This window comes from Gossypium arboreum, chromosome 5 (genome assembly GCF_025698485.1).
Source record: "Gossypium arboreum isolate Shixiya-1 chromosome 5, ASM2569848v2, whole genome shotgun sequence".
Classification (NCBI taxonomy): Eukaryota; Viridiplantae; Streptophyta; class Magnoliopsida; order Malvales; family Malvaceae; genus Gossypium; species Gossypium arboreum.
The window spans coordinates 12,118,479-12,144,138 of NC_069074.1; the positions used below are offsets into that span (position 1 = coordinate 12,118,479).

At 32.8% G+C, this 25,660-nt stretch overlaps 2 protein-coding genes across 6 annotated transcripts; one reads left to right on the forward strand and one right to left on the reverse strand.

The window, feature by feature from the left end:
* The first annotated feature begins 2,654 nt into the window (after positions 1 to 2,654).
* LOC108453311 (auxin response factor 6-like) lies at positions 2,655 to 9,751 on the forward strand. Of its 5 annotated transcripts, none has more exons than XM_017751336.2 (14): positions 2,655 to 3,699; positions 4,263 to 4,384; positions 5,227 to 5,328; positions 5,411 to 5,467; positions 5,550 to 5,705; positions 5,839 to 5,923; positions 6,173 to 6,263; positions 6,357 to 6,521; positions 6,614 to 6,736; positions 7,037 to 7,112; positions 7,228 to 7,375; positions 7,537 to 8,702; positions 8,885 to 9,075; positions 9,346 to 9,751. In XM_017751336.2, the coding sequence occupies exons 1-14, from the start codon at positions 3,657 to 3,659 to the stop codon at positions 9,542 to 9,544; spliced, it is 2,724 nt and encodes a 907-aa protein (XP_017606825.1). In that variant the 5' UTR covers positions 2,655 to 3,656; the 3' UTR covers positions 9,545 to 9,751. The 5 variants fall into 5 exon arrangements, with proteins under 5 accessions (XP_017606825.1, XP_017606826.1, XP_052883783.1 ...); XM_017751337.2 differs by having other exon boundaries at positions 4,272 to 4,384; XM_053027823.1 differs by lacking the exon at positions 2,655 to 3,699 and adding an exon at positions 3,777 to 4,076 and having other exon boundaries at positions 4,272 to 4,384.
* A 3,009-nt stretch (positions 9,752 to 12,760) lies between these two features.
* LOC108450484 (uncharacterized) lies at positions 12,761 to 16,505 on the reverse strand. The gene is made up of 6 exons (XM_017748134.2): positions 15,918 to 16,505; positions 15,363 to 15,531; positions 14,545 to 15,234; positions 13,729 to 14,173; positions 13,564 to 13,645; positions 12,761 to 13,193 (listed from the first exon to the last, which is right to left on the reverse strand). The coding sequence occupies exons 1-6, from the start codon at positions 15,945 to 15,947 to the stop codon at positions 12,987 to 12,989; spliced, it is 1,623 nt and encodes a 540-aa protein (XP_017603623.1). The 5' UTR covers positions 15,948 to 16,505; the 3' UTR covers positions 12,761 to 12,986.
* Between the last annotated feature and the right edge of the window lie 9,155 nt (positions 16,506 to 25,660).

A 25,660-nucleotide genomic window follows, 5' to 3' on the forward strand; every position in this document is an offset into this window, starting at 1 on the left:
AAAAATTAATAAAGAAAAAAAAAAAAACAAGAGTCAAAAGCCTAAACCTAAGGTTTAAATTTATATACATATGGTGGGATTGGGGAAGATTGGTATATAGGAAGCATTGGGTTTTTTTTAGTTTAAATAGAAGCTTTAATTTATCTTTTCAACCTAGGCTAGAAGATTTGTGATATATTCCTCCATTAGGATATCACTTGATTCTAGGGTTTTCTTATTTTTGTTTTTAAGAATTGTTTGATAATGAAAATTGGACCGCCTTAGAATATATCATAATTAAATTCCTCCACTTTGGCCCCCAGTATTGGATTATTCTGACTAAGTCACTCACATATATAAGCTTAACTATAAGCGCCCAAAGAATGATATATGATCTGTAGGTGGAAATTAATTAAAGCAAAGGTCCACAGATGTACCCGCTAATCATTTTCTTAATCATACGAAATTTTTATTAAAAATATATTTGATAAGCTAATCATAAAGCTTTTAATTTACCAAGCTAAATAAAGAAAATTAGTATTTTGTAAGAAATATGTATTAAAGTTTCAATATCTCTTGTGAAAATTTTAAAATATATATAATTTTCACTTAAATTCTATTCGTTTTAAACATTTTCTATACTGCGTATATCTAAATCGCTAGTCCTTCCTTTTATAATTACCTTTTTTTTTTTTGTGGATTTTTTTAAAAAAAAAAAAGAGTCGAAGGAAATGACTCTTTACTTTTCCCTGTCCCTACGTTATTGTTAAATGAGAATATGGTAAAGTCAAAAAGTAAATCATGTCGTATTACAGTCAGAGATTAGAGGGCATAATTGAGTGGCATTTTATTTTACCCCTTTAAAATAATGACTAACATTCTAAAGAGAATATTGGACCTAAATATCCAATGCTCATATATAGAATATTAGTAAAAATAATGTTATTATTTACACTTTTCTAGTTCTCTTCATTAGATATTTTTCCAAGAATACTGTAATTATTATTTATGCACTGTGTCGGATTTATGAAATTTTGTTATAAAATAAATTCTAGTTACATATTTAAAATCGATGATGTTGAAACGTGACAGTAATATTTTTGGCGTTTCAATATTTTTCCAAAATTTGAGAATGAAATTTAGGATAAGGAAATAAATAAAAAGAAAAAAAAGAAAAAGTCCACTAAAAGCCACGAAGAGAGATTAAATTTACTTCATGTATGGGCCAATAAGCTCCAATCATGGAATTCATGTCAGGTGACTTTGTTTTGGTCGATTTTGGAATCAAACGAAAATTTGTGGGAACCCACACCATGAAAAAAAAAGACCTTGCATAAATAAATATGTATGTAATTATCTTCGTATCGTTGTTATTTTATGTTGTTTTTGAGGCATATTACAATTGCATTTCCAATGACTGCATAAATTTGAAGCAATAAAAAAAAACTAAATAAAAGTTTTGAACAAAGTTTAATGAATGATATTGGTTGAAACATAAGCCCCGACGTGTTTTTCTGTTTGGAATTTTCATTTAATAATTAAAAAAAAAAACTTTGAAAAATAAGTGATTTGTGTTGTCTTAATTAATTAAAGGAATAATTAAAGCATTGGGTTGTTTTGTTTTATTAACAAGTTGTTTTTATTTGACATAATTAGGTTCAAATAACACAATTTTTTGGTCAAAGTGTCGATTATCTTTATTAAATTGCATCTCACGTTTTTAAGCAAACGTTCGAAATATCTAAGTTTGATTTTTCATTTCTATAGATGCCAATGTTATCATAATATATATGTTTTCAGAAATAAATAAATTTTTTTAAAGAAAAAGAACATAGTGGGAAGAAAATCAAAGTCTAATTTTGATAATATTAGGCTTACATTTGCAACCCAACGAGCCTTAAACCTAGGATATAGGGGGAAAAGTAGTGGAATTTCAGTAAAGGTGGTCATATATATATATATTTGTTCAAAAAAGTATAAAAATTATGGATAAAAAATTAATATTTTAGTGCAAAGTTTTTAATGTTTATTAAATTAAATGGTAAAAGAATAGTTTTAATTTAAATGAAAAAATTATGTTTTACTGGAATTAAATAAGAATCTAATACAACTATCTATGGGGTACCTATATATTAAGTTGTTTATTATTTTCCCTCCTTTCAAAGAAGTCGGCATAGATATTTCATGTCTCCATCATGAACGAACATCAACCAATGGCAGCCGAAGTAAATTGGATCCACATGAAGGCCAAAACACATTCACAATTACCAATAATTGAAATAAATAAAATAAAAATAAACTAAGAATTATATATACAATTAAAATAAAAATAAAGTGGGAGGATGAATCTGGAGGTTGGATTCGTTGAGAGTACCAACCATCTACACTCGATTTCCGATATTATATATAGAGATTAAATACGTAAATAAATAAATAAAGTACTTAATTATTAATAATTTATATATTTTTAATGAAAAATTGTAAATAATAATGTCAAAAAAGCAACAGCTCAGAGCTTAGATTTGTGGGGTCCATCCATTTTTTTCTCTCTAGATTTGGTCGTCCCCATCCTTTCTTCCTTGATGTGACCCCATTTACCCCAGCTGCTGGCTACCTTCCATGTTAACGGCTCGGCTCGGCTCGGCTCGGCTCGGTGCTAATAATTTTCTTTACTCTTTTACTTGTAATAAGCAGCAGGCAACTGTCTCTCTTTCTCCATCTTTCCCTTGCTTTCATTTCTCCCTCAGTGATCACCAATATTTCCATTGCTGGAAACAGAAAAGCGCCTCTTCCTCAAAAACCATGAAAAGAAAATTTCATCTTTTAAATTCTCAACTTCTGCAAACAAAAGTTCTATAAATACCCAAGGCCTCTTTTGAAAACGTTGGACTATGCTAAGGAGAGAGAGCTCTGAGAGAAGAAAATCCAAATGCATGTAGTAATAATAACACTGCTGTTTGGTTCTTTTAGCTTGTATCCTTTGCATCATTTTATCTTTGCTTTGTGAGTGTTCAGAAAGATCTGAGTTAAAAAAAAAAAACTTATTGGCGAGGGGCTGAGTAAATCGTTATCTTTCAAGTTGAGATCTGTTGGCTGTTTTCGCTTGCTGGTGTTATTGGTTACAAGCTTTGAGGGACTTAAAAGATAAATACTGTTGTTTTGTTCACACTTTAAGGATCAAAACACCAAAAGTCTTTGTTTTTGGGAGGTGAAATGTGGGGCTAACGTGTTGGAACATTAACAAGAGCAGATTACCTTTTTTTTTTTTTTGTTTTAGCATTAAGTTCTGGTTCAAAAGAACAGCACTTGGGGTATTTGGGTGGAGAAGAAGATTGATTGCAGGCGAATGAGGCTGAAAGCGATTGTCTTTTGTAGTAAAACCGGTTTCGGTTGAAAAAAGGAAGCAAGTCTTGTTTTCTAGTTGTTGTTAGAAGTCGTGTTTGATGGGTAAATTGTCAGGTTTTTTATCAATTGGAGCTGGTTCTTGTTAGGCGTAGTGTTTTTAACTTGTGTAGACAAAGGAGTAGAAACGAAGATTTTTAAGTGTGGGTGTCTTTGTTTGAAGGATTTTGGTGCTTCATTGGTGTTGTTGAAGAAGTGATTTTTGTGGTGGGAATCCTCTTCTGAGTGTATTAACTTGGGATTTAAAGTTTTTGTTGAACTATTCACAAAAAAGAATGAGGCTTTCTTCAGCTGGTTTCAGTCCACAAGCTACGGAAGGTATGGTTCTTTTTTCCAAGGATTTGCTTATTTTTCTTGAAAGCGGTGAAGGGTGAGAGGGGTGGCAAAGTTGAAGTTTTCATGTGGTTGTAATATTTGGCTTTGTTTATGGCTTGAGAAAATGCAGGAGAAAAAGTTAAAACAACTCCATACAAATAACTTCCATCCTTCAGTGGTTTTTTCTTTTTTGAAACTCTCAACTCTCAAATGCAAAGCCATTTTTTTCCTTCTTTTTTTTTTTCTAATGAAGTGCCCTTTTTTTTAAAAAAAAAACTTTATTCTGCTTTTATTTCATTCGTAGATTTGTCCATTTCAAGCTGAGGTTTATTATGGTGTTATATCTTATTGAAGTAGTGTTTTCATCATGTCTTATACGGGTTTGTTTCTTGTGCTCTCTTCAAGCGTTAATTACCTATGTTTCTTGGGAGTTCGGATTTTCTATCTTTTGGCATCCCCTGATCTTAATATTACATGTTTAGTTTACTAAGTGGGGGTGTTTGTAATCAATATTAGCTCAGTTTCATTATTTTTGAAAAAGCAGTTTTAAATTAATGCAAAAATAGACGTTGCAGGAGAGAAGAGAGTTCTGAACTCTGAACTTTGGCATGCATGTGCGGGTCCTCTTGTATCTCTACCTCCGGTTGGAAGTAGGGTTGTTTACTTCCCACAGGGTCATAGCGAACAGGTTCGTATGCTTGAATTTGAAGCAGATTTTGTGTTTTACAGATGGTATGTATGCATCAATTTGCATTTTGCTTAATTATGATTGTTTCACTATCTTTTCCTAGGGAAAAGTGAAAAAGTTATTTTGCAGCATAGCATTATTACTGTCCTTTTCCCATTAATTGAAAGAGTGTAAATAACAGAAGGATGATCTTCAAATGTCTTCTTGTCAGCACTAAACACCGTCTTACTGTATGTCTCATCTGCTTTTAAGCTTACCGTAATTGATCCTCTAGTAGATCTGTAGTGGATTTGTGTCTATCTTATCCTTAATAAATTTCAAACAAAGTTGATTGAGTGATATTTCTTACATTTTTCTCCCCTTTTGTGGAGCTGGAATGGCTTTCTTCCAGATTCCGAGTCCCCTCTGGTGCTTATGATGAAAGGATCTGGTTGTTTTTGTTGTTCGATATACTTGGAACTTTGAAAGCTATTTTCTTTTTGTTTAGGATTGGCATATAAGCACGCATTTGAGTGATAATAACAATTACCAGTCTATACTTTTGATGTTCGCAAGCATGAAATGTTTCAAATACATATTTTTTAATGTAAACACATATGAGACAACTTAAGGTGTTGACAGTTAATTCTCAAAAAAAGAAAAGAAAAGAAAAGAAAAAGAAAGTGGTTTCCCTTTCTCTATAGCATGCCGGTCTTAGAATCATTGGCATATCAGATGTATTAAGTGAAGTTATGAACATGGTTTTCTCCAAATATAGTGGTCCATTCCATTCTACTTGAGTAGTCATCATATTGGGTAGCCAACTTGCTTTTTGAGGCATTTATTGATGGTTTTCTTTGTAGGTAGCTGCATCAACCAACAAGGAGGAAGTGGATGTCCACGTACCTAACTACCCAAGCTTACCTCCAGAACTTATATGTCAGCTCCATAATGTCACCATGCATGTAAGGCTTGCTTAATTTGGTTTTCTGATGATATTTGCGCCTATAGATTTGTTTCTAAAGCCTCAAAATTTGTCAACTTCAGGCAGATGTTGAGACAGATGAAGTATATGCACAAATGACATTGCAACCACTGAATCCGGTATGTGCTTTTGTCTGTGTTCTCAATGTGATGTTGTCAGTCTTATTGATTGCTTAAAGTATTGAATGTTATTGTTCCATAGCAAGAACAGAAGGAGGCTTACCTTCCAGCAGAATTGGGCACTCCCAGCAGACAGCCAACAAATTATTTCTGTAAAACATTAACAGCCAGTGACACAAGCACTCATGGAGGGTTCTCTGTTCCTCGCCGAGCTGCTGAAAAAGTGTTTCCCCCACTGGTAAACTGTTGCCACCATAGGCATTGATGTCCTCTTATGCTTTTGATTGCATTTTTCCTTTTTGCTCAGTCAAAATAAAATTTTATTGACTGCAATGGTTTATTTCTAATTTTTTGCTATTGATTGCCTCCAGGACTTCTCCCAGCAGCCTCCTGCTCAAGAGTTGATTGCAAGGGACTTACACGATAATGAATGGAAATTTAGGCATATATTTCGGGGTGAGTTTATTAGGAATCCACCTGTTCAAATATGACACTTTATAACCAAGAAATGCTATTTTCTGCTTCATGTTCCCTTTTAAAGTTGTAGAGAATGGTTTTTTTAATTCATCATGCGTGCTGAAGAAGTTAGTGTAATTGTCATATACACAATTGACAGTACCTTAATTATAATTCTGGCCGTTTTGTGCCATATAGTGATTTGATTACTACAATTGTACTTATCAGTTGTTGATTTCTTCCTTACAGGTCAGCCCAAAAGGCATCTCTTGACAACAGGATGGAGCGTATTTGTAAGTGCTAAAAGACTAGTTGCAGGTGATTCAGTTCTTTTTATCTGGTAGGTAGCTGGCTTGTCTTCCATCGTATCTTACTTCTGCTCGTGTTATTGGTATTTTGATGCTCAAACCAACATATTAGGTTATTTTGACAGGAATGAAAAAAATCAATTACTTCTTGGCATCCGACGAGCTAATCGACCTCAAACTGTAATGCCTTCATCTGTTTTATCGAGTGATAGCATGCACTTAGGGCTTCTTGCTGCTGCTGCTCATGCAGCTTCAACAAATAGCCGCTTCACTATATTTTATAACCCAAGGTATGGTGCTATTGCTATGCATCTTACTAATCATTGAAGTGTCCATTCTAGTGATTTCTCAGCCCCGACAAACTTATGCCTCTTCTATTCAGGGCTAGTCCATCAGAATTTGTAATACCTTTGACAAAATATATCAAAGCTGTCTATCATACTCGAGTTTCTGTTGGTATGCGCTTTAGAATGCTGTTTGAAACAGAAGAATCAAGTGTTCGTCGGTAAGTTATTATACCTTTTCACTTTTTACATTTTGTTCTGAATGTTTAAAGTAGCTTTCCTTACAAAAGTCAGATTATCATTCTTTTAGCGGCGAACTGGTGTCTGACTGCCTTTTCATCATAAAATGATTAAGTTGCAGCTATGGCACGTGTTAATATTAGATCTGTTGTTTTATTAATGCATTTTTCTAATGCCTTGGTCAATCATCTAACAATTCACTCTGTCTTTCTTTTGTAACCTGTTTCATATGTTTACTTTTGAACATTATAGTCTGTGTGTGATGGTTTTGCATTTACCAGATACATGGGTACAATCACTGGCATAAGTGACTTGGATCCTGTCCGGTGGCCAAATTCACATTGGCGATCAGTCAAGGCATGTTGAGAATGTTTACCTGTATATTTTTCATTTTGAGAATCTTGTACATTTTTTGTTTTAGATTTTCTATCAATGGTGATGATATTTTGTGGAATTGAACTTATTCATGCAGGTTGGCTGGGATGAATCAACAGCTGGAGAAAGGCAGCCTAGAGTCTCCTTGTGGGAGATTGAACCATTGACAACATTCCCTATGTATCCATCACCATTTCCATTAAGACTTAAGCGACCATGGCCAGCAGGATTACCTTCTTTCCACGGTATGCTAGTCTGCTGCTAAATCCATGGCTGTACAGCTTCAACCACTTGTTTTATTTCTCTTATACCTGTTGAATGTGAAATTTGAAAAGCTTATTCCTTTTATTTGTGTGTGATTCTTTTGACATTTTTATTCCTTTTAATTTGACTCTCTTGTTCTTAGGCATCAAGGATGATGGTCTAGGTATGAATTCTCCGCTTATGTGGCTGCAAGGAGATGCAGGTAGAGGAATGCCATCTCTGAATTTTCCAGGGATTGGAGTTACACCGTGGATGCAGCCAAGGCTGGATGCTGCTTCCATGCTGGGTTTGCAGAATGACATGCACCAAGCTATGGCTGCTGCTGCTCTGCAAGACATGAGAGCAGTGGATCCCTCCAAATCAGCAACTACTACCCTTCTGCAATTCCAGCAACCCCAAAATCTATCCTGCAGGCCTGCTGCTTTAATGCATTCCCAGATGTTGCAGCAGTCTCAGCCTCAGGCTTTTCTTCAGGGTGTTGAAGACAACCAACATCAGTCTGAGACTCAGGCTCAAACCCAACCGCCTCTTGTTCAGCAACAATTGCAGCAGCAGAATTCATTTAATAACCATCAACACCAACAGCAGTTACAGCATCCGCTGTCACAGCAACACCAGCAACTGGTCGATCATCAGCATATTTCTACTGGAGTGTCTGCCATGTCACAGTATGCTCCGGCCTCACAGTCCCGGTCGTCACCTTTCCAAGCCATACCTTCACTATGCCAACAACAGAGTTTTTCTGACTCAAATGGGCACACCGTGACCAGCCCCATTGTATCTCCCTTGCACAGTCTTTTGGGATCCTTTCCCCAAGATGAACCGTCTGGTCTGCTCAACTTGCCTAGATCCAACCCAGTAATAACATCTGCAGCATGGCCATCTAAGCGGGCTGCTGTTGAAGTTCTGTCATCTGGATCTCCACAATGTGTTCTGCCCCAGGTGGAACAGTTGGGGCCCACCCAAACAAACATTTCTCATAATTCTATTTCGTTGCCACCCTTTCCTGGCAGGGAGTGCTCGATAGACCAAGCAGCGGGTACTGATCCACAGAGCCATCTCTTATTTGGTGTTAATATAGAGACTTCATCTCTTCTATTGCAAAACGGGATGTCAAGCCTTAGGGGAGTTGGCAGCGAGAGTGACTCCACTACTATACCTTTCTCTTCTAATTATGCGAGTACTGCAGGCACTGATTTTTCAGTTAATCCAGCAATGACACCTTCCAGTTGCATTGATGAATTGGGATTCTTGCAGTCTCCAGAGAATGTGGGCCAAGAAAACCCACAAACCAGAACCTTTGTTAAGGTCAGTTGCCTCATGTTTTAGATTAATGAATTTGGCTGGTGTTATGAGTTCCATTTGGCTTGTGAATTTTGGTTCTTTTGCATATTGGAAAGTTTGATCTGTTGGCAGTTTTATTGCCTTTGTTTTACTGACAATTATTTTGGTTCTTTGTAATTGACGTAAATGTTATTACTATGGAACAGGTTTATAAATCAGGGTCCTTCGGGAGGTCGTTGGATATCTCCAAATTTAGCAGCTACAATGAGCTGCGCAGTGAACTTGCACGCATGTTTGGCCTTGAAGGCCAGTTGGAGGACCCTTTGAGATCAGGCTGGCAGCTTGTATTTGTTGATAGGGAGAATGACGTTCTTCTCCTTGGTGATGATCCTTGGCCGTAAGTTTCCATTCCCCTTCTATTGTATGGATATAGTTTCATCTTGAACTCTAGGATGCATGTCAAGTTCTTGGACCACTTGATCAAGAAATTGTTGCATTCTACCTTAAAACACTTTTGACGTGCATGCACATACATCCACAAGCACGTGTACGAGAACTTGGGGTAAATTTCAACCTTTTGAGTGCATGCATTTAAATCTATTTTGGGTTCCACATGCTAAGTTCTTTTGCTAATTCCAAACTTACTTTATATTCCGTTTTCCACCAGGGAGTTTGTGAACAGTGTGTGGTGCATCAAGATACTTTCACCGCAAGAAGTGCAGCAAATGGGCAAACGAGGCCTGGAGCTTCTAAACTCTGTTCCAGTTCAGAGGCTCTCGAATGGCAGTTGTGATGACTATGCGAGCCAGCAGGACTCGAGAAATTTGAGCTCTGGTATTGCCTCTGTGGGGTCATTGGACTACTGAATAATCTTTACCTGTTAAGATGTTATTTTTCTCCCTGTAATGTTAGTGTGCCTCTTGCAATCCTTATATGGAAAAGAGCTGCCTAACTCTAGCTGGAACTTTATAATATAGCATATATATACATAAGTTAAATACTGTAACTATATGAGATCTTCGTCTCCTTTGTTATGGAAATATGTACAATTCATATTTATTAGGATATCAAAATATTTGTGAAGCAAGCTTTAGCTTTTGCCATTATATATTCTTCTGTAGTCCGAAACTTATTTAAGATGAAAATTACTGAACAAATGACGAGGAGCCCGAAAGCTTCCCAAGCATTGAAACTACTAATATATATCTGATATCAAAGTGGGTCTCCTATAGTAATTAGTTGTCGAAAACCAACCATTTCTGAATTGCTTCAGTGTGAAAATGGCCCACTCTTATTCATTTTATTCCAACTTTTTGAAAGTGAACATTAACTATCATCATCGGCTGGCTCATAAACCGAGCTGGGGGGTTTGCTGAGTCACACCCTTTTGATGATAGTGAGACTGGTTGTTCTTCAAACATATCCTGGAAACTAAAAGGTCCTGGTGTCGGGGGCTATAATAAATGATGCCACCTTGGCTGGGAAACGTTTGATGATTTCTATTGCAGTTCTTCTGGACGACACAATGATTATGTCATAACTATCTTTGGGATGATAATCTTAAATCAAATTGAAAAGTTTCTGAAGATCAACAAGACAAAAGAAAATCCTTTTCTCCTAGGTGTTAAACATCGTATCTAAGACATGTTTTTATGCCTTCTAGCTAAAAGAGCAGCTGATAAAAGATGTCTGCTGCAATACTGTCTCATCAAATGCAACTAATGTGCATGAGATTTCTAGAAAAACGTTCAACTTATTATTATCTCTCACCTGGAATTTTAGACAAAATAGAACTGTTTTCGCGGAGAAATAGAAGGCAAATCACATGCAACAGATGAAATGGACCGATAACTCTTTGGCCTAACTGATAGGCCAGGGTTGATGTCGGTGGACTTGACATGTGAGCCACGTTTCCTCATTCTTCTACCCTCGAGTCACAAGCCAATTTTCATGGGAATTTATCCCACTTGTGGATAAAGTTCAGTGAACTTAGAGGAGAATTTAGCGTGTAGGACTTTGATTTTATATGTGTCATTTTTTTAAGAGACGCCGTTAAAGAAATTTAGAGTTCGAATCTCAACACATGATATAATTATCTTTGTGAGTTAAAAAAAGGATAAAAATATAAGATAGTAGTTGAGGTATCTTGTTTTAGGGGGATGTGGGGACTGGATGGCCACAATGTAAAGTTGGAAATGAAGGGTTAGTTTATGTGTTTTTTGTGACTCCAGGTTGTGGGGGCATTTGACAATAGATAGCACACTCATGTGTTTGGAGGATGGAAATGGTGACAAAAAGGGTAGGGCATCCCATCAAACAATAATAGTCCCAAATTCAGAAAAAAAATTAAAGGAGGGTTTCCAGCAACGCCCTCTCAAAAAGCCCTTTATGTTTTGGGTGGGAGGTGACTGCGAGCAAAGATGTCCTATTGTCCTTTTAAACTTGCACCCTATCAATGGCTTTTGCTTGAACCCTGTTCTCTGCCAAAACCATGTAATAACATGGGCAAAAAGACACGGTCCAATACGTGAAAATGTGTGTCGTTGGCACCCTGGTGGTGTGTACTCATTTTGTTGTTGTCAAAGTACTAGAAGATTTCATTTTTAGGCGTAAGAGATTCGGTAAAAGGAAAGACTTGAGTGGTTCTTCTTCAAAAGATTTTGTCAGAGCTTTAAAGGACAGTTGATTGTTCCTTCATTACCTCTCTGGTCAGTTGGTGATGGCTACATTTCCTTTTCTTTTATTCCCTTCACATCTCCATGGATGTGGGGAAGATTGAAGATATTGTTAAAAAACACAAATCTTGAGTATCTGATTCATTGTACGTATGTAGGCTGTTTTTATCTACTGGATTGAGTCCTAAAAAGATAGTTCTAAAATCTGCATAAAAAGATAAGCAGCGACATTTCTTAAACATAATTATCAGCAGTTTTAAAATCTGCATGAAACCATTACAAAAACAGAAACAAAAGTCATCCAACTTGATTTAGAAAGCCACTGAAACTACAAGATAATGGTTCGGTAGGAAGTATGGATCAGTACATGCTTGGCAATTGGTCTTGGTTTCCAATGGCGTGAAACGGGAAACTGTTGCAGTGTTTGGCTAGAACTAGTTGGCCAAGGTAATTTGAATCCCTCAAAAGATTAGAAATTAGTATATCAAGAACCAACCATAGCTATTAATCCAAGGTGGGGAAAGAGATTAAACAAGCTCAAAACGCTCACCGAAGCCAAAGCCAAACCAGAGACGAGTACTAATGTGCATGAGTTACTATGGTTTATGGATCATAGGTGGTCTATGGCCATTCACCAAGGAATTATCAAGCCATTTAGATTTGTCCAGGAGCCCAAATTACGGTAAACACCAACAACTGGTACCGAACAAAGCATACTTTGCAGTCTGCAAAGTTTGGTTGATATGGATCTGGTTTATTTGGAACGTTGTGGCTAGGCTAAAGCCCAAGTCTTTCAAGGATGCAGGCTGATCCGAACCACGACCAGTGGCTAGTCTCTTTGGCACCTATATTATGCAGACTAAACCAGTCTCAAATGGAACATAAAGTCTTACTACAAATCTCCGATGAGGAAAATTTCGAATACACGAATGGAATTTGAACAGAAGAAGAAATAGGAGAAGGTTTCAAGATGTGTATCAAGCCACTATTTTTAAGGTTATATTTGCCACATCTATCTTTGATGTGTAAACAAGTTCCAAACAAATTAACCTCGAGTAATCTCTTTCCTATTTATAAGAATTTTCATGTCTCTTTATAGAGGCATCTTTCATCAATAACTATCTTTCTAAATAATAATTTCTTTAAAATAAACATATAATTATTCATTTAATTATAACTATTCAAATAATATTATTTAAATAATTATAATTCTTTTTAAAAATCAAATAATATAATCTTTTAATTAATTACACCCATTTATTTATAGTTATTAGAATATTATAAATATTTGAAAATATTCCAACATAAAAGACACTTCCAACTTCAACTTATAGGCTCTATCATGTCATATCCCAATTTAGAGACATATTCTTCTTTTGTGTATGTTAAGGACAAAAATATGCATGATTTCATTAATTGCATCAATTGCACTATTCATTTCACATTTCCACGTAAACAACACTAACAAAAAAAGAAAAAAAGAAAAAGAAGAAGACCTAGGCCGTTTTATAAATACAACATTCGTTCACCATCACTAATGCTACTCAAAACAAGGTTACAAGAGGTGCTACCTTCGGCTCAATAAGTGTATGAGCAGGTTTTGCTCTTATTGATTGATTGTTTACTAATGTTATTATGACGGCCAACCACAACACATGTAAGGGGATGATGGCATTCTTCCTGTTTGTCGAATGTATTCTGCTTTAGCAGAAGTTCTTTCTGCATCCCGATTCTTTCTAGCTTCAGCTGCAGCTCGTTTTTCTTCTGACCTTTGCCTAGACATAGCAATCTTCTTCACCATCTTTGCTTGAGCTTGGCCTCTCATTTGCTCTACTTTGGCCTGAAAGGTGGAAGACTTGTATAGTTATTATCATAATTATTTCTCAGCATATGGCCACATGAATTATCCCCTATCATCGATTGCTATCTTTCCCGAGTCAAATTCTTTTGATTAATTTGTAATGGCACTTAACTAAGTTAACTGCATTAACCTAAAACCAACCATATTTCAAGGTTCGTTACAGTTGAATCGTGTCAGAAGATTTGAGGTTAAGAAAAACACAAGTCTTTCCTACTAATTTCTGGTTTAGATTTAGTCTTTTTCATTGAGCTTTAATACCATCAGTTGTCATCAAAAGGATCAATAATCTTTAAATGTTTATAATAAGAAGTAATTTTGAGTATGTGATGAAATAAGGGATTTCAGATACCTCTATTCTCCGCATTTCTGCTTCTAGTTTTGCTCTCTGCTGACTCTCCCATGCTTGAATTTTAATCTCTTGGCGCTTATACCTGAGAAATTTTTATATGCATTCAGAACAAAGAAATTGACGGGAATCGTTTAACAAGCACAAAAGATCGGTACATATTAGAACCTTGCTGTATGCTTCGACTTTTCAGCTTCCTGCCATGCAGCTGCTCGTTTTTCATAATCAATCCGCTCGAGCTCCTCCATATGAGTGGTATCACCTGACGATGCATTGGCCTCCTTCTCATCTTTGCTTGCCCAAGCAGCAATATTCATCTTTCCAAGCTGGACACCGAGGGCTACAATCTCTTTTCTTGTCTTGAGCTTTGCTTCTCGCTCAGACAATTCTTTCTTGCCACTTTCAGGACAATGCTGTGACTCATCATCTATGTTGTAGTCCAAAGGCATTGACAACGCCCCTCCACGAGGAGTAGATGGGATTGAAGATGTTGGGCTTCGTAGTGGGGTTGTTGCCCCGACAGGCGTAGCAGTCCTAGAAGGCTCTTGACTTGCAACTGGGGTCATTTCTGTTCCCATATCTCTCATACAAACAGATCGTACTGCAGGAAAAACTGCAAGGCCAAATCTTAAGGTATGAGATAAATAGTAGATACAAAAAACAGAACTATGATCAATACACAGCAAAATAGAAAAACGATCTGGATATGAAGGAGATAATCCCTTATTTGTACTCTCTACTTGATGGTGTCAAGCCTATATATGAAACTGGCATATGCATATGTAATTATAATGGCTTAACCCTCACAATCCATCCACTCAAGTCATAGCATTTCAATGTTCTTAATCACATCGTAATGCAAGTGCTCGTCATGGTGATCAAATGATAATGAACCTGGACACCCGGTGCATCACTGCATACGCAGTATATGAGTATATATTTTCATAAAGAAAAATACTAGAAAAGCTCAATATGCAAATTTACCGGTAGTATCTTCTTTGGAGCTTTTTGTACAAGATAAATCCCTCTCAGCAACTTCCCTCAAATCCTTACTTTGAGGACACTGATCAAATAACAGATTCCCTCCATATGATTGTGCTGAAAAATGATGAGCTCCTGAAGGAACAAAAGAGAACTTCTCGAATGGCATCTGCACAGCATGCTGATAGAAATCAACCCTCTTAGTGTCAGCTACGCCACTAACAGCCGTTCTCTGGTCATAATTTGCAGACTCCGGGGCAACTCTCACCATATGTGAAATTGGATATAGACTAACTTGGTTGTGAAATGCATTCTTCTTAGCATAAGTAGCTTGAACATTTTGCCGGTTCATTATCCATTTCTCCGCATCGTTCCATTTAGATGACATAGGTCTCGAGTATGACCTCGTCAGGCAGTTATGTACTGCTCCTCTCTCCCCTTTATGAAACTCAAAGCTCGAAGAACTAGCATTACTATCATAATCAAGGTTTTCATCTTCCAGCGTCCTCATTGGATGAATTGCACTGGAATTCCCATTATCACTCTGAGGGAACTGCTGCGATTTAGCACGGCTCATTCCGATGCTCTCCTGCAGCACCATCTCCTTTGCTTGGCCAGAAATTTGATCATTCAGGGTGGAACCCGATACCATCTCATTGGATATTTTAATCGGTACAACATCTAAGCTGGGAACTGCATTTCAGTCAAATATGCTCTAAATCAGCATGCAAATCTTACTAAAAACACGTGGCTGGATTCATCCAGCTCCCACCCTAAACCAGGCCAAGGAACATACTTCAATATAAGAGAAAGAAACAAACCTTCCTCATCAAAATCTTCATTATTAGAGGTTAATAGACTGTTGACAAACTCAGCATCCTCAATCCTAGATGGAGATGTCCTTGAAGAATTGCTGTTTGATCCATCCTTCTTTCGATGATGATGAGGCCCCATCAGCTTCATCCTTAATTTACTTGGTGAAATGCCACTCTGGAGTACAGATTATAAAAAAGGGATTTAAAAGAAAGAAAACTTTTAACTCAAAAATCAGGCCCCATATTATACTCTGATCAATTACAAGAAAACTTTAACTCAAAATCAGGCCCCCATTTATACCAAGAAAATGTAATACGAGCCAATTCAACCTTCCCATTTTACAACCAATTTTGAATAAAAGAAAAAAAGGATTGAACTTCATGCATACAAAAGCAAGGAAATCAAGCACCACCCAAAGCAATTATTATCAACATACAAAAGCTTTTAAATTTGAGAAATTTGTTAAAAAAACCCAGATCAGATAAATAAACCATTCACCACCCAAAGCCATTATTAGCATACAAAATCTCAAAAAAAAAAGGAAAAAAAAATAGGCTTACCTGAGGTTTGTCTATTCTCTCATACTCCATTAGATCTTTCTCTTGCTGTCAACTTTCGTTCTCGGTGGAGCTTCCAAGTTAAACGAGGAAAGACAAAGATAGCAAGATAGGAAAGAAACTGAAAATAAGAGTCTAAACCCTCCCCTCCCTTCCAACTTTCGTTCTTGGTGGAGCTTCTAAGTTAAACAAGGAGAGACAGAGACGGCAAGATAGGAAAGAAAATGTAAATAAAAAAAAACATGACAGTGTGTTTTTGAGTGTTATGTAGCGGACTTGAGTTTGACCAGGGTGACCAATGTTCACAAAACGTGATCCTTGCTTCTTTGTTCTCACGTCTCCCCATTACAACCTTCTACATTTCTGATCTCGCCACATCAGCACCTCCATTGGTCCATCTGACGTGGCCGTATCAGGATGGGCCGGCTTGTGTGAAAATATTGGTCGGCGCTTCTTTTTAAAGTTCCAACTTTCAACCTTTGAAGTCTAAAAAATTTAGCCGAGGAATTGCCGATCACTTAAAAAAACTACTTTCAGTTTTGGAGTTGTTATTGTTAAAAGAAAATTTATTTGAATATCATTTCCATTCCAACAGAATTAATCTTAAATTGTAAAACGAGTGAAGATATATGTAATAATATAAATAAAAAGAAAAACATTTTTATTATTAATTAGAAAAGTGGGGTTTCTTTTGTTACTCTCTCAACAAAAGACAAAGAAAAACATTGAAACCTCAAATCATGAAAACCACCATAGCCTTTTCAAGAACTGTAATGATGAAAAAAAGTAGAATTTCATTTTTGCTCTGTATAGTAACTGCCATTTCCTTCTAAAACAAAAAATTGGGTCATCATCAATCATGAACAAAATTTGCAGAACAGAACGAAAAAAAAAAAAACCCATAATCATGAACAGTTTCTCTCTCTCTCTCTCTCTCTGCTTTTTTAGTTTTAATTTTTACGAAAAACAAACAAATTTAAAGGAAATTATTAGAGGATTAAGCATAATGGAAAATGGGGTAGTAATTAAATCATAGCTGATATGATTAATAATGACAAACTGGAGCATACCGATAGAGTCTAATCATTAAATTTAAGATCTTTTATTTTAAGTATTAAAGAGCTGGAATTTTTGACTGATTGTCTTTAAAGCGTGGTCCTCATTTTTCCAATGTTTGACCAACGTGGATGACATATTTTTCTCCACAATATCTTTGAAAATATAACATTTTAATTCAAACACAATTTACATAGTTTTTTATTCCCAAAATATATTTAATTCATAAAAAAACTTATAAAATAGTCATCATCTTTTATTATCTTTAGCACAAAATGATGAAATTATTTTTAATGATAAATGAATTAAAACCTGACCGATTTAACATTTGATTTGATGTTTTGGAAAGAGGGTATACTTGTGGTTTGACCAAGGACAAAGAAAAGGGTAAAATGGAAGCAAAAGATGATGTCAAGGCAGGGAGTCCCCAGAAAAAGAAGAAACTGAGAGGAAAATATGCAGAAATAGTATTTGAGAGGTGGCCAATAAGGATTGTTTTGTTATTACAAAGTGCGAATGGTGAAAGTTGAAAGATCTTTACAGTTGTTGTTGATACGTAGGAGATAAATAACGTGATTGACATGACTTTCTACCAAATCTAGTTCTTAGATATGACGCTTTCTTACCCACTTTAACCCCCCTTCTTTCGCAATAAAAACAAACCCATCTTCTTTTCTTTTTCCTCTCTTTTATAACTACGTAAAATTTTCCTTTCAGCTTTATTTTTCCCGGAATCTTCTTCTGTATCTTGTTAATTGTTGAGGGCCAAACATATATATCAAGAACTGGACTTGCTTATAAGGCGTTAGCCGTTAAAACATTTTGATGATATCTTTAAGGAGAGAAGGTTGGTAAATTCATCGTTAAAAGAAGATGCTGAAAATAAGCTGATTAATCATGATTACTTGAACTAAGTCCATGATATTTTGGCCTAATGATAAAAGAGAAGGTTGTTACTATTTTAACATTTTTAGGTTTAATTTTCATCGTATACTTTCTTTTTTTATTTATTGAATCAAATAACAAGATAAAATTAAAGAAAAACACTAAAATTAATTACAACGTTCCTAGCTTCTTCTTCACTTTCCTTTGAAGCCATTTAAGTGTTTCTCCATACATCCCAATTTTTTAAGTCAATCCTGATCAATTTGCTAAGGTAATGGATGCTGTTTAGGATTGGTTTTTGCTCCGAGTATACTGATATAGATTTCTTTCTAATGATGTTCTTAATTAATTTGTCTTTAATTTTTATGTTGCAAGCCTGTATGTCAGATTGCTATATCACTATTAGCACAAATCTTAACAGCATCAATTTTCTCATAACGCTATTTCTATGTCTAAGGTTGCCTTCAATGAAAAAACCGTTTCTTATATTAGGTTTCTGATGTGAACCACTCATGCCATGCGATCATTTCTTCTAGGCCACTCAATTGTAATGCGATTCATTTTCATGTTATTCAAAGGTATGTTTTCTGTATCAACCGCTCTATTCCCAACTTATGGTGGTATATTATCAAACATTCTAAAAGTTCTTTGGATATGTCAGATTTACACCTCCACTTCTTTTATTACTGCAATCGGGTTTGGTCTAAGATTCTCATACATAGCTTTATTTCTGTGTGTCTAAATCTTCCAAAGATAGATTGTCATATCCATAAAGTGTTCCTTCATGATTTCGTTCTCTAATCTAGCCACGTCAATGCTTTGGATTAGTCATTCCTTTATCAATTGTAAATTAACCTTCGAAGTGTGAATACCATATATTTTGATCCAGACCAAACTGCTCTAGCAAAGGAGCATTTCCAAAAAAAGGTGCTTTTCATCCTCCCAATCACCTTGATAGAAGACACACGTAGTTGCCACTGTGTTAATTCTCCTTTTAATATTAATCTTACATGGGAGGGCTTCATTAAAAATTTTCCATAGGAAAATAATCACATTATATGGGGAGTTTACTGAGCCAAATGAAGTTCCATACCTCTTGCGAAATATCCTGGTTAAGTGAGTCTGTTACTCCATCTTTCTTATTTAGTGCTTGTATGTAGGCCGACTTCATCGAAAACTCTCCATTATTTTTATGAATCCATCTTGTTTTAGAAGGTCCCTCAAGTAGTGGATTTGGACTAGAAAGATTCTGCATGCCAACTCAGATTCATCAGAGGTTCCATGTTACTTGTCCCTTCTTGATCTCTCTCTCCATTACTTACACTCATCAGCTCTGAATTTACCTCGAGATGTTCTTTCTTAATAGTTCCTTTCCCTTTAGGATGCTTTTCCATACCCATGAATCCCTGAATTTTCCGATTGTTTGGAGAAAGTTATTCAATAATTCTTGACTAAGGCTAGTTTCACAATATTTTTGAAAAGTGCCGTGAAAAAGTACTTTTGAGAATAGCTTTTGAAAAATTTAGTTTAAAATTTGAGTGTTTAGCATTACTGTCAAAAAGTGTTTTTGAAAAATAAAATATTTATTTTAGACATGTTATTATCAAGTAACAAATATACATTTAAATAATATTTAAATTAGTTAATATTATTATATTTTAGTAAGAATATAAAAAATTATTATAACTTCTTGTTAATATTTTAATATATAAAATATAAATTTTAAATATTTTAAGCAATAAATATTAATTATTTATAAAATTTAATTAGAATATATAAACTATATTTTAAATATTTAAATATAACTATTAAATATTTGTAATTAGTATTTTAAAAATATTTTTTATTTTTAATTAATGATTTTAACACATTTGTAATTAAGTACCAAGAAAAAAAAGGAAAGTACTATGTTATTGGAGGGGTAAAAAAGTAATTAAGTACTAAAAATGTTTTTTAAAAGTACTTCTGAAAAATTAAAAATTTCAGCCAGAAGCAGTTTGTTCTGCACAGCTTTTCTTCCAAAAGTAGTTTTGAAGCCAGAAGTGTTTTTGAAAAACAATGCAGAATTAGCCCTAAAGTTCATTCAGTTTATTGAATGAGCCAGCTATCACCATTAGTGATCCTCCAAACAAGTTTAGCCAATAGTACTTTGTTCATTGCATGCATGTTTCTGATTCAAGGCCACCTATGTTAACCTTGATTGCATGCATATCTTGGAAATATTAGTCTCATGAAAGCACTGCTTTATTCCATTTTGTCAATCACAGGTTGCAAGAACTTACTTTTTTTTATTCATGAGACTAATATCAATTCCAAGATATTTTCCCATGTCTTCACACGCTTGCACTTGCAATATGTCCCTGAACATTCTTTTAAATTTCATGTGACAATTTTTTGCTGTTAATCTTGAGTTCAGATTTATCATAATTGATTCTTAAACTTAAAAAATTTATGGTATGTCTTTAGAATTTCTTCTACTGCATGACAAGTCTCTCTGTTTATCTTAAAAGAATAAAAAATTATCGTCTCAAAATAAAAGATAGAAAAACCAAATTGAGTCCCTAAATTTGAAAACAAATATGAACAGTGTTCTACTATTCTTAAAATTAAAGAAATTGTGTTTTTAAGTTAATTAATTTGAGATTGTACTCAAATTTTCACAGTTTACAACATAATATTTTTATCTCTATGTTAAGAAATTGTTGGAATAAATTTAAAATTTTAAACTTTATATACACCGAACATAGAAAGATTATCATGTGTTGCATATACATTTATAAAATTTTAAAATATTATTAAAAGAAAAATTTATTAATTTAATCTACTCCACCCATACATATTTTTTGTATTGTTAATATTATTTAACTGGATGTGTTAATGAATAAATAAATCAATATGATTGAACATTCAACAAGTAGAGATATAATAAAGCTATAATTGTGATTTCCTTTTTTATATCTCCTTTCTGCCTTTGAAATCAATTATGGTCCCCTGCCCTAAAGCCCTATTGCTATTGAGGTATTAAGTATTAACAAATCCCTTCTAAAATATTCCATTAGTCCTTACCTACTTCCTACTTTGAGAGAAAGAAAGGCACACCTGATCTTATAAATATTGATAGAGCCTACTATATAAATAAACCTTGTACCCATATAATTTGTTAATCACATTTTGGCTAGGATAAAATTTACATCAAGCACGTATAAACCTACTATATATATTTAGATACGACGCCAATTAGGTTAATTTTTTAGTAAACTGCATTTAAAATAACTTAATTATTGGTAAATTTTAACACATAATTATGAAAATTTATAAAATAATTTTTAATTATTTTATTTTATTTTATTTTACTCACCGACTTTAAATGATGACGAAAAGATGACATAATAACTTTTAAAATTAATATAAAATAACTTAAACCTCAACATTTATACATTGTGTCAATTTAATTTTATTCTAAAAATTAACCTCAATATTTATAAATTGTGTAATTTGGTCCTTTTTTAAAATTTTGCTTTTTTTTCAATCCTTTCACCTAAAAACTAAAAGATACAAATCTATCAACTAAATTTAATCGAAAATATATCAAAAATGAAAAACCCAAAAAGTCAGGATAATATTTTTCTTCTTTTCCCATTATTTTAAAATTAACCCTTAATGACACAAATAAAAGTAAAATTGCCAAAAAATTACACAATGTGTAATATCGAAGGTTAAAATTGTTATTATACCAATTTTAAAATTTTCAAATTATCTTTTAATGGTGGCGATAAAAAATTAAATAGTTAAGTCACTAAAAATAAAAAATCAAATAATTAAATGATAATTTTATAACTTCTTTTAAAAAGTTAATAATTAGATGAATCTTGATATAATTTACGATTTGATACTACTGCTCATTGGATGTAATTTGGGATAGGTAGAAAGATCATTTGTCATTAATTTTCATTATGACCTATCAATCGATTGATTAATAATAGAATATGTCCTCGTCGTTCTTTGAAATTGAATTAAGAATTTTTTAATACAATTGGATTAAGATTTTAAACTATATTTTATAATAATTACATTAATAAATGAAAATATAATGATGAAAGTTTTAAGTAATTTTATTTAGACTTAACAATTAAATCAATATAATATAAAAATTTAAATTATTATGAAAAGTTATAGGAAATATGCTATGGATTGAGATATCATCACAAGTACATGAAAAATAATTAGACATTACATAAAATAGTATCAACACAGTATAAATATATCAACATGTTAAAAATTCCATATAAAATAAATTATTAACATGTAATGTTTTTATATAAATTTATAATATTTTAAACACATAAAATATAACAAAAAATACAATAAAATATTTATAAACGCTATGTTTAATGCACCACAAATTGAAGTAAAACAATTCATACTATAACTTAGTTTAACTCAACATTGAAAAAAATCATTAATCAAACAATAATTGTAAAAACAATTCATGTTAATTATAGAGGTAAATATCAAATTTATACATATGAACTTAGATTTAATTGTAATGTATGGTACATGAAATTTATTTTATTTTAATTATACACATAAAATTTTGATTTTAATTCAATTATGAATATTTAAAAAATCTACTTATTCTCATGTTAGGTAAATAAAATTATTTGTATATGCAACAAATTAAACCTAAAATGATGTTACATCGAATATTATTAACTTATGAAAATTAAACTAAATTTAATATTTATGTATTAAATTAAATAACGAATCATAATTTATGTATAATTTTAATATATGCCCATTTTTATATTTCATTTTATCATAATTTATGTATAATTTTAATATATGCCTATTTTTATATTTCATTTTATACAAATAATCTTTCAAATTTACCCTTTGTTTAATGACATTGCATTGTTTTCTAATTAATAACCAAAGCCTTTGAAAATTAAATTATGCTTGGAGACAACTTTAAAGGTAGGCATAGATATTAATATATGAAAATTTTCGTTATAATTATAACAGTGTCATAAAAGACTAGACGTACTGTTAAAAAAATCACACACACACAACTTAGCAAATTTCTAAGTAGAAAATTTATCTTCACCCAATAATCATTGATATAACCCCTTGATTAAAGTTTCTTTGTTTCCCTTATTAAATGTTTATAGGCTACAAAATCCTAGGCATAAATTAAAAGAAAAAGAAAACCTAACTCGTAACCCCTAACACCATTGTTGGAAGAAAACCTTGGCTTTCTAGGATTCCAAGGCCTATTTTTGCAGGTCTATACTTAAGAATTATTTAGGGCATTAAACTCAACAACAATTCCTTATTTAAAAAAGAAGCAAACACTTTATCCATTAATTCACTGCCCTAGGACATAAAGTTGAAGGGTCCCCTACCTTAATCTCTTAGGATATGACAATTTTTATGATGGGGGGTCCTACGTCCCCTTTATTTGATGAGCTTTTAATAAATAATTGTTCATAGGGAGGTTTCCAAAAAAAAAAAAAAACCCTTCTTTATACAAAACGTGGGACTGCGTGCATTAATTGTGAGTATGGATATCTGTTCACATGTAATGTTCCCATTGTGACACTCACTCATCTACGTCCTTTTTGTATTTTAGGGCATTGCCATTGGCATGGACGTCGTTGGTAGGGCTTGATACCCCCCCCTCCCCGGTAGCCGGCTCTTTAATTCATATATGACGTATATATGAAATGTTTTGACTCGGCTTTCCCTTTTTGACCATGTAATCCACATGCTAAGAAGAGGGTTCTTAATTTATTTACTTTTTCTTTTTGAAGGGATTGCAATCTCGGAATAGGAAAATAAATTGAGGATGTTAGATTTTGAATTTTAAATTTGTTGAGTCACGAGCAATAATTAAGATTTTTTTCTTGGGATTTCAAAGATAAAATTTATTGTTGAAATTCTTTTTCCTGATTTTGTAATATATAAAATAAATTAAGCTTCTAAACCCAGTTTACTTACCTTTTTATTGGTACAAATAAAGCATTTTAAATTTGAAGAAATTCAAATAAAAAAAAATCATGCAAGATTTCTAATGAGTATTTCGCTTATTGGCAAGGTTAAAAGTCTTGAAAATAAAGCTTATGAGGTTAAAGTTCTATAATGTGTAAATATCATCTTATTCTTTGTCTAGATTTATTCTAAATCTTTGATTTAGTTATGGTTTCATAACTTTGCTATTTTATTTCATTTTTGATAATTAGAGATAAGGATGAATTGTTTCGATTAAATCCAAATTCTTAGGTTTTACAATATAATATTTTGTCACTAATCTAAGAAGTTGTTGACAATAAGAACCTTGCTATTATATTAATGGGCGTGAGATTTAAGTGGAATACATATCATTTTGTACTATAATTTCAAAATTATCAAATCTTAATCAAGATTAAATTGGGGTTTAATGGATTGTGATTCTTAATAATGTGATTGCATAGAATCAAGAGCGAATCCATTTTTTTAGAAGGGTTGGAATTTATATATAATTTTTCATAGATTAAAATAAAAGTTTATCATGTATTAATTTATAATTTCATTATTTAGAAGGACTAATATAATTTTTTTCATTTTAGGGAATAAAGTGAAATTTAACTATATATTTATTGAAAATTTTCAATTATGGGAAAAATGTGTAATTTCACTATATTAATTTATAATCTACTTATAAGAGGATTAAATTAAAAAATCATTTGAGGAGCAAGACCCTTGCCTACACCTTTCAAATTCACCTCTGCCTAGAATGTAACATTACAGCATTTGTATATTGAGGAAGTACTAATTAAATCTTGAAAAGTTACATTGATATGTTTGATTTATTAACACTTTACTAAGAATACAAAGAATATAATGGTAAATTTCAAAATTGCCCCAATCAAATAAAATAGAAATATGATTAATTTTAACATTTTAATGATATTTATTATTAACAAAAGTAGTTTATTATTAACAAACATTCAATTTGATCTATTTTCTAATAACGTTAAATTATTTAAATAAAAACGATATAATTACCTCATTAATATATAATTAAATTGAAAATGAAATTTAAACATTTCATATGTAATAAGTTAGAATGTAATTTTAATTTTAATTTAATAGTATTTGAAATTAGTTTAATATTACATAATTTTTATGATTTTATGGTGAAAATGTATTGCATCAAAGTAATGAAAATATACAAGAAAAAATATTAATTTTGCCTCAAAGATAAATTTTAATTTCGAATTTTATGAAAATTGTTACTTTTTCATCAATATTTAAAGGAATTATATTCACATAAAGGAAAGTAATTTTCAAACGAAAATTAATATCTTTTAATATACTAAATACGGAATCACTTTCCTATCAATTAAATTTTAGGAAAATAATAACTATTCATCACACCAAACACCCTTACCATTAAATTTTTATAGGCAAATATCCACTTACATTAATGTAAAACTAAAATAGTTTTACACCTTTCATATCTTTTTGTACGATTAATATTTTAATAATTTAATAGTTAAATATTTTCAAATACGATTGTACTTGTTATGCATGTAAATTTTGAACCGATTCGATATCTTTATCATTTTGACTAAAATTTTATATATATATATATATATATATATATATATGTGTTAATATTTGGGTAAACTACCTATTTAGTCACCCGAGTTTCCCAGCGTTCTTGGTGACCCATTTTAAAAAATTGTTATTTTAGCTACTCCTCTTAAATAGGTTGTCAAATTTAGTCACTCTATCATTACAATGAGTTTGACACCAAAAGAATG

Bases quoted from the DNA above. Each gene is read 5' to 3' on its own strand.
- LOC108450484 (XM_017748134.2), bottom strand. From the start codon at position 15,947: ATGGAGTATGAGAGAATAGACAAACCTCAG. The intron at 15,532-15,917 runs GTAAGCCTATTT...TCTGTACTCCAG, and splicing joins AGAGAATAGACAAACCTCAG to AGTGGCATTTCACCAAGTAA. The intron at 14,174-14,544 runs GTAAATTTGCAT...TTGGCCTTGCAG, and splicing joins CTCCAAAGAAGATACTACCG to TTTTTCCTGCAGTACGATCT.
- LOC108453311 (XM_017751336.2), top strand. From the start codon at position 3,657: ATGAGGCTTTCTTCAGCTGGTTTCAGTCCACAAGCTACGGAAG. The intron at 5,924-6,172 runs GTGAGTTTATTA...TCTTCCTTACAG, and splicing joins ATTTAGGCATATATTTCGGG to GTCAGCCCAAAAGGCATCTC. The intron at 6,737-7,036 runs GTAAGTTATTAT...TGCATTTACCAG, and splicing joins GAAGAATCAAGTGTTCGTCG to ATACATGGGTACAATCACTG.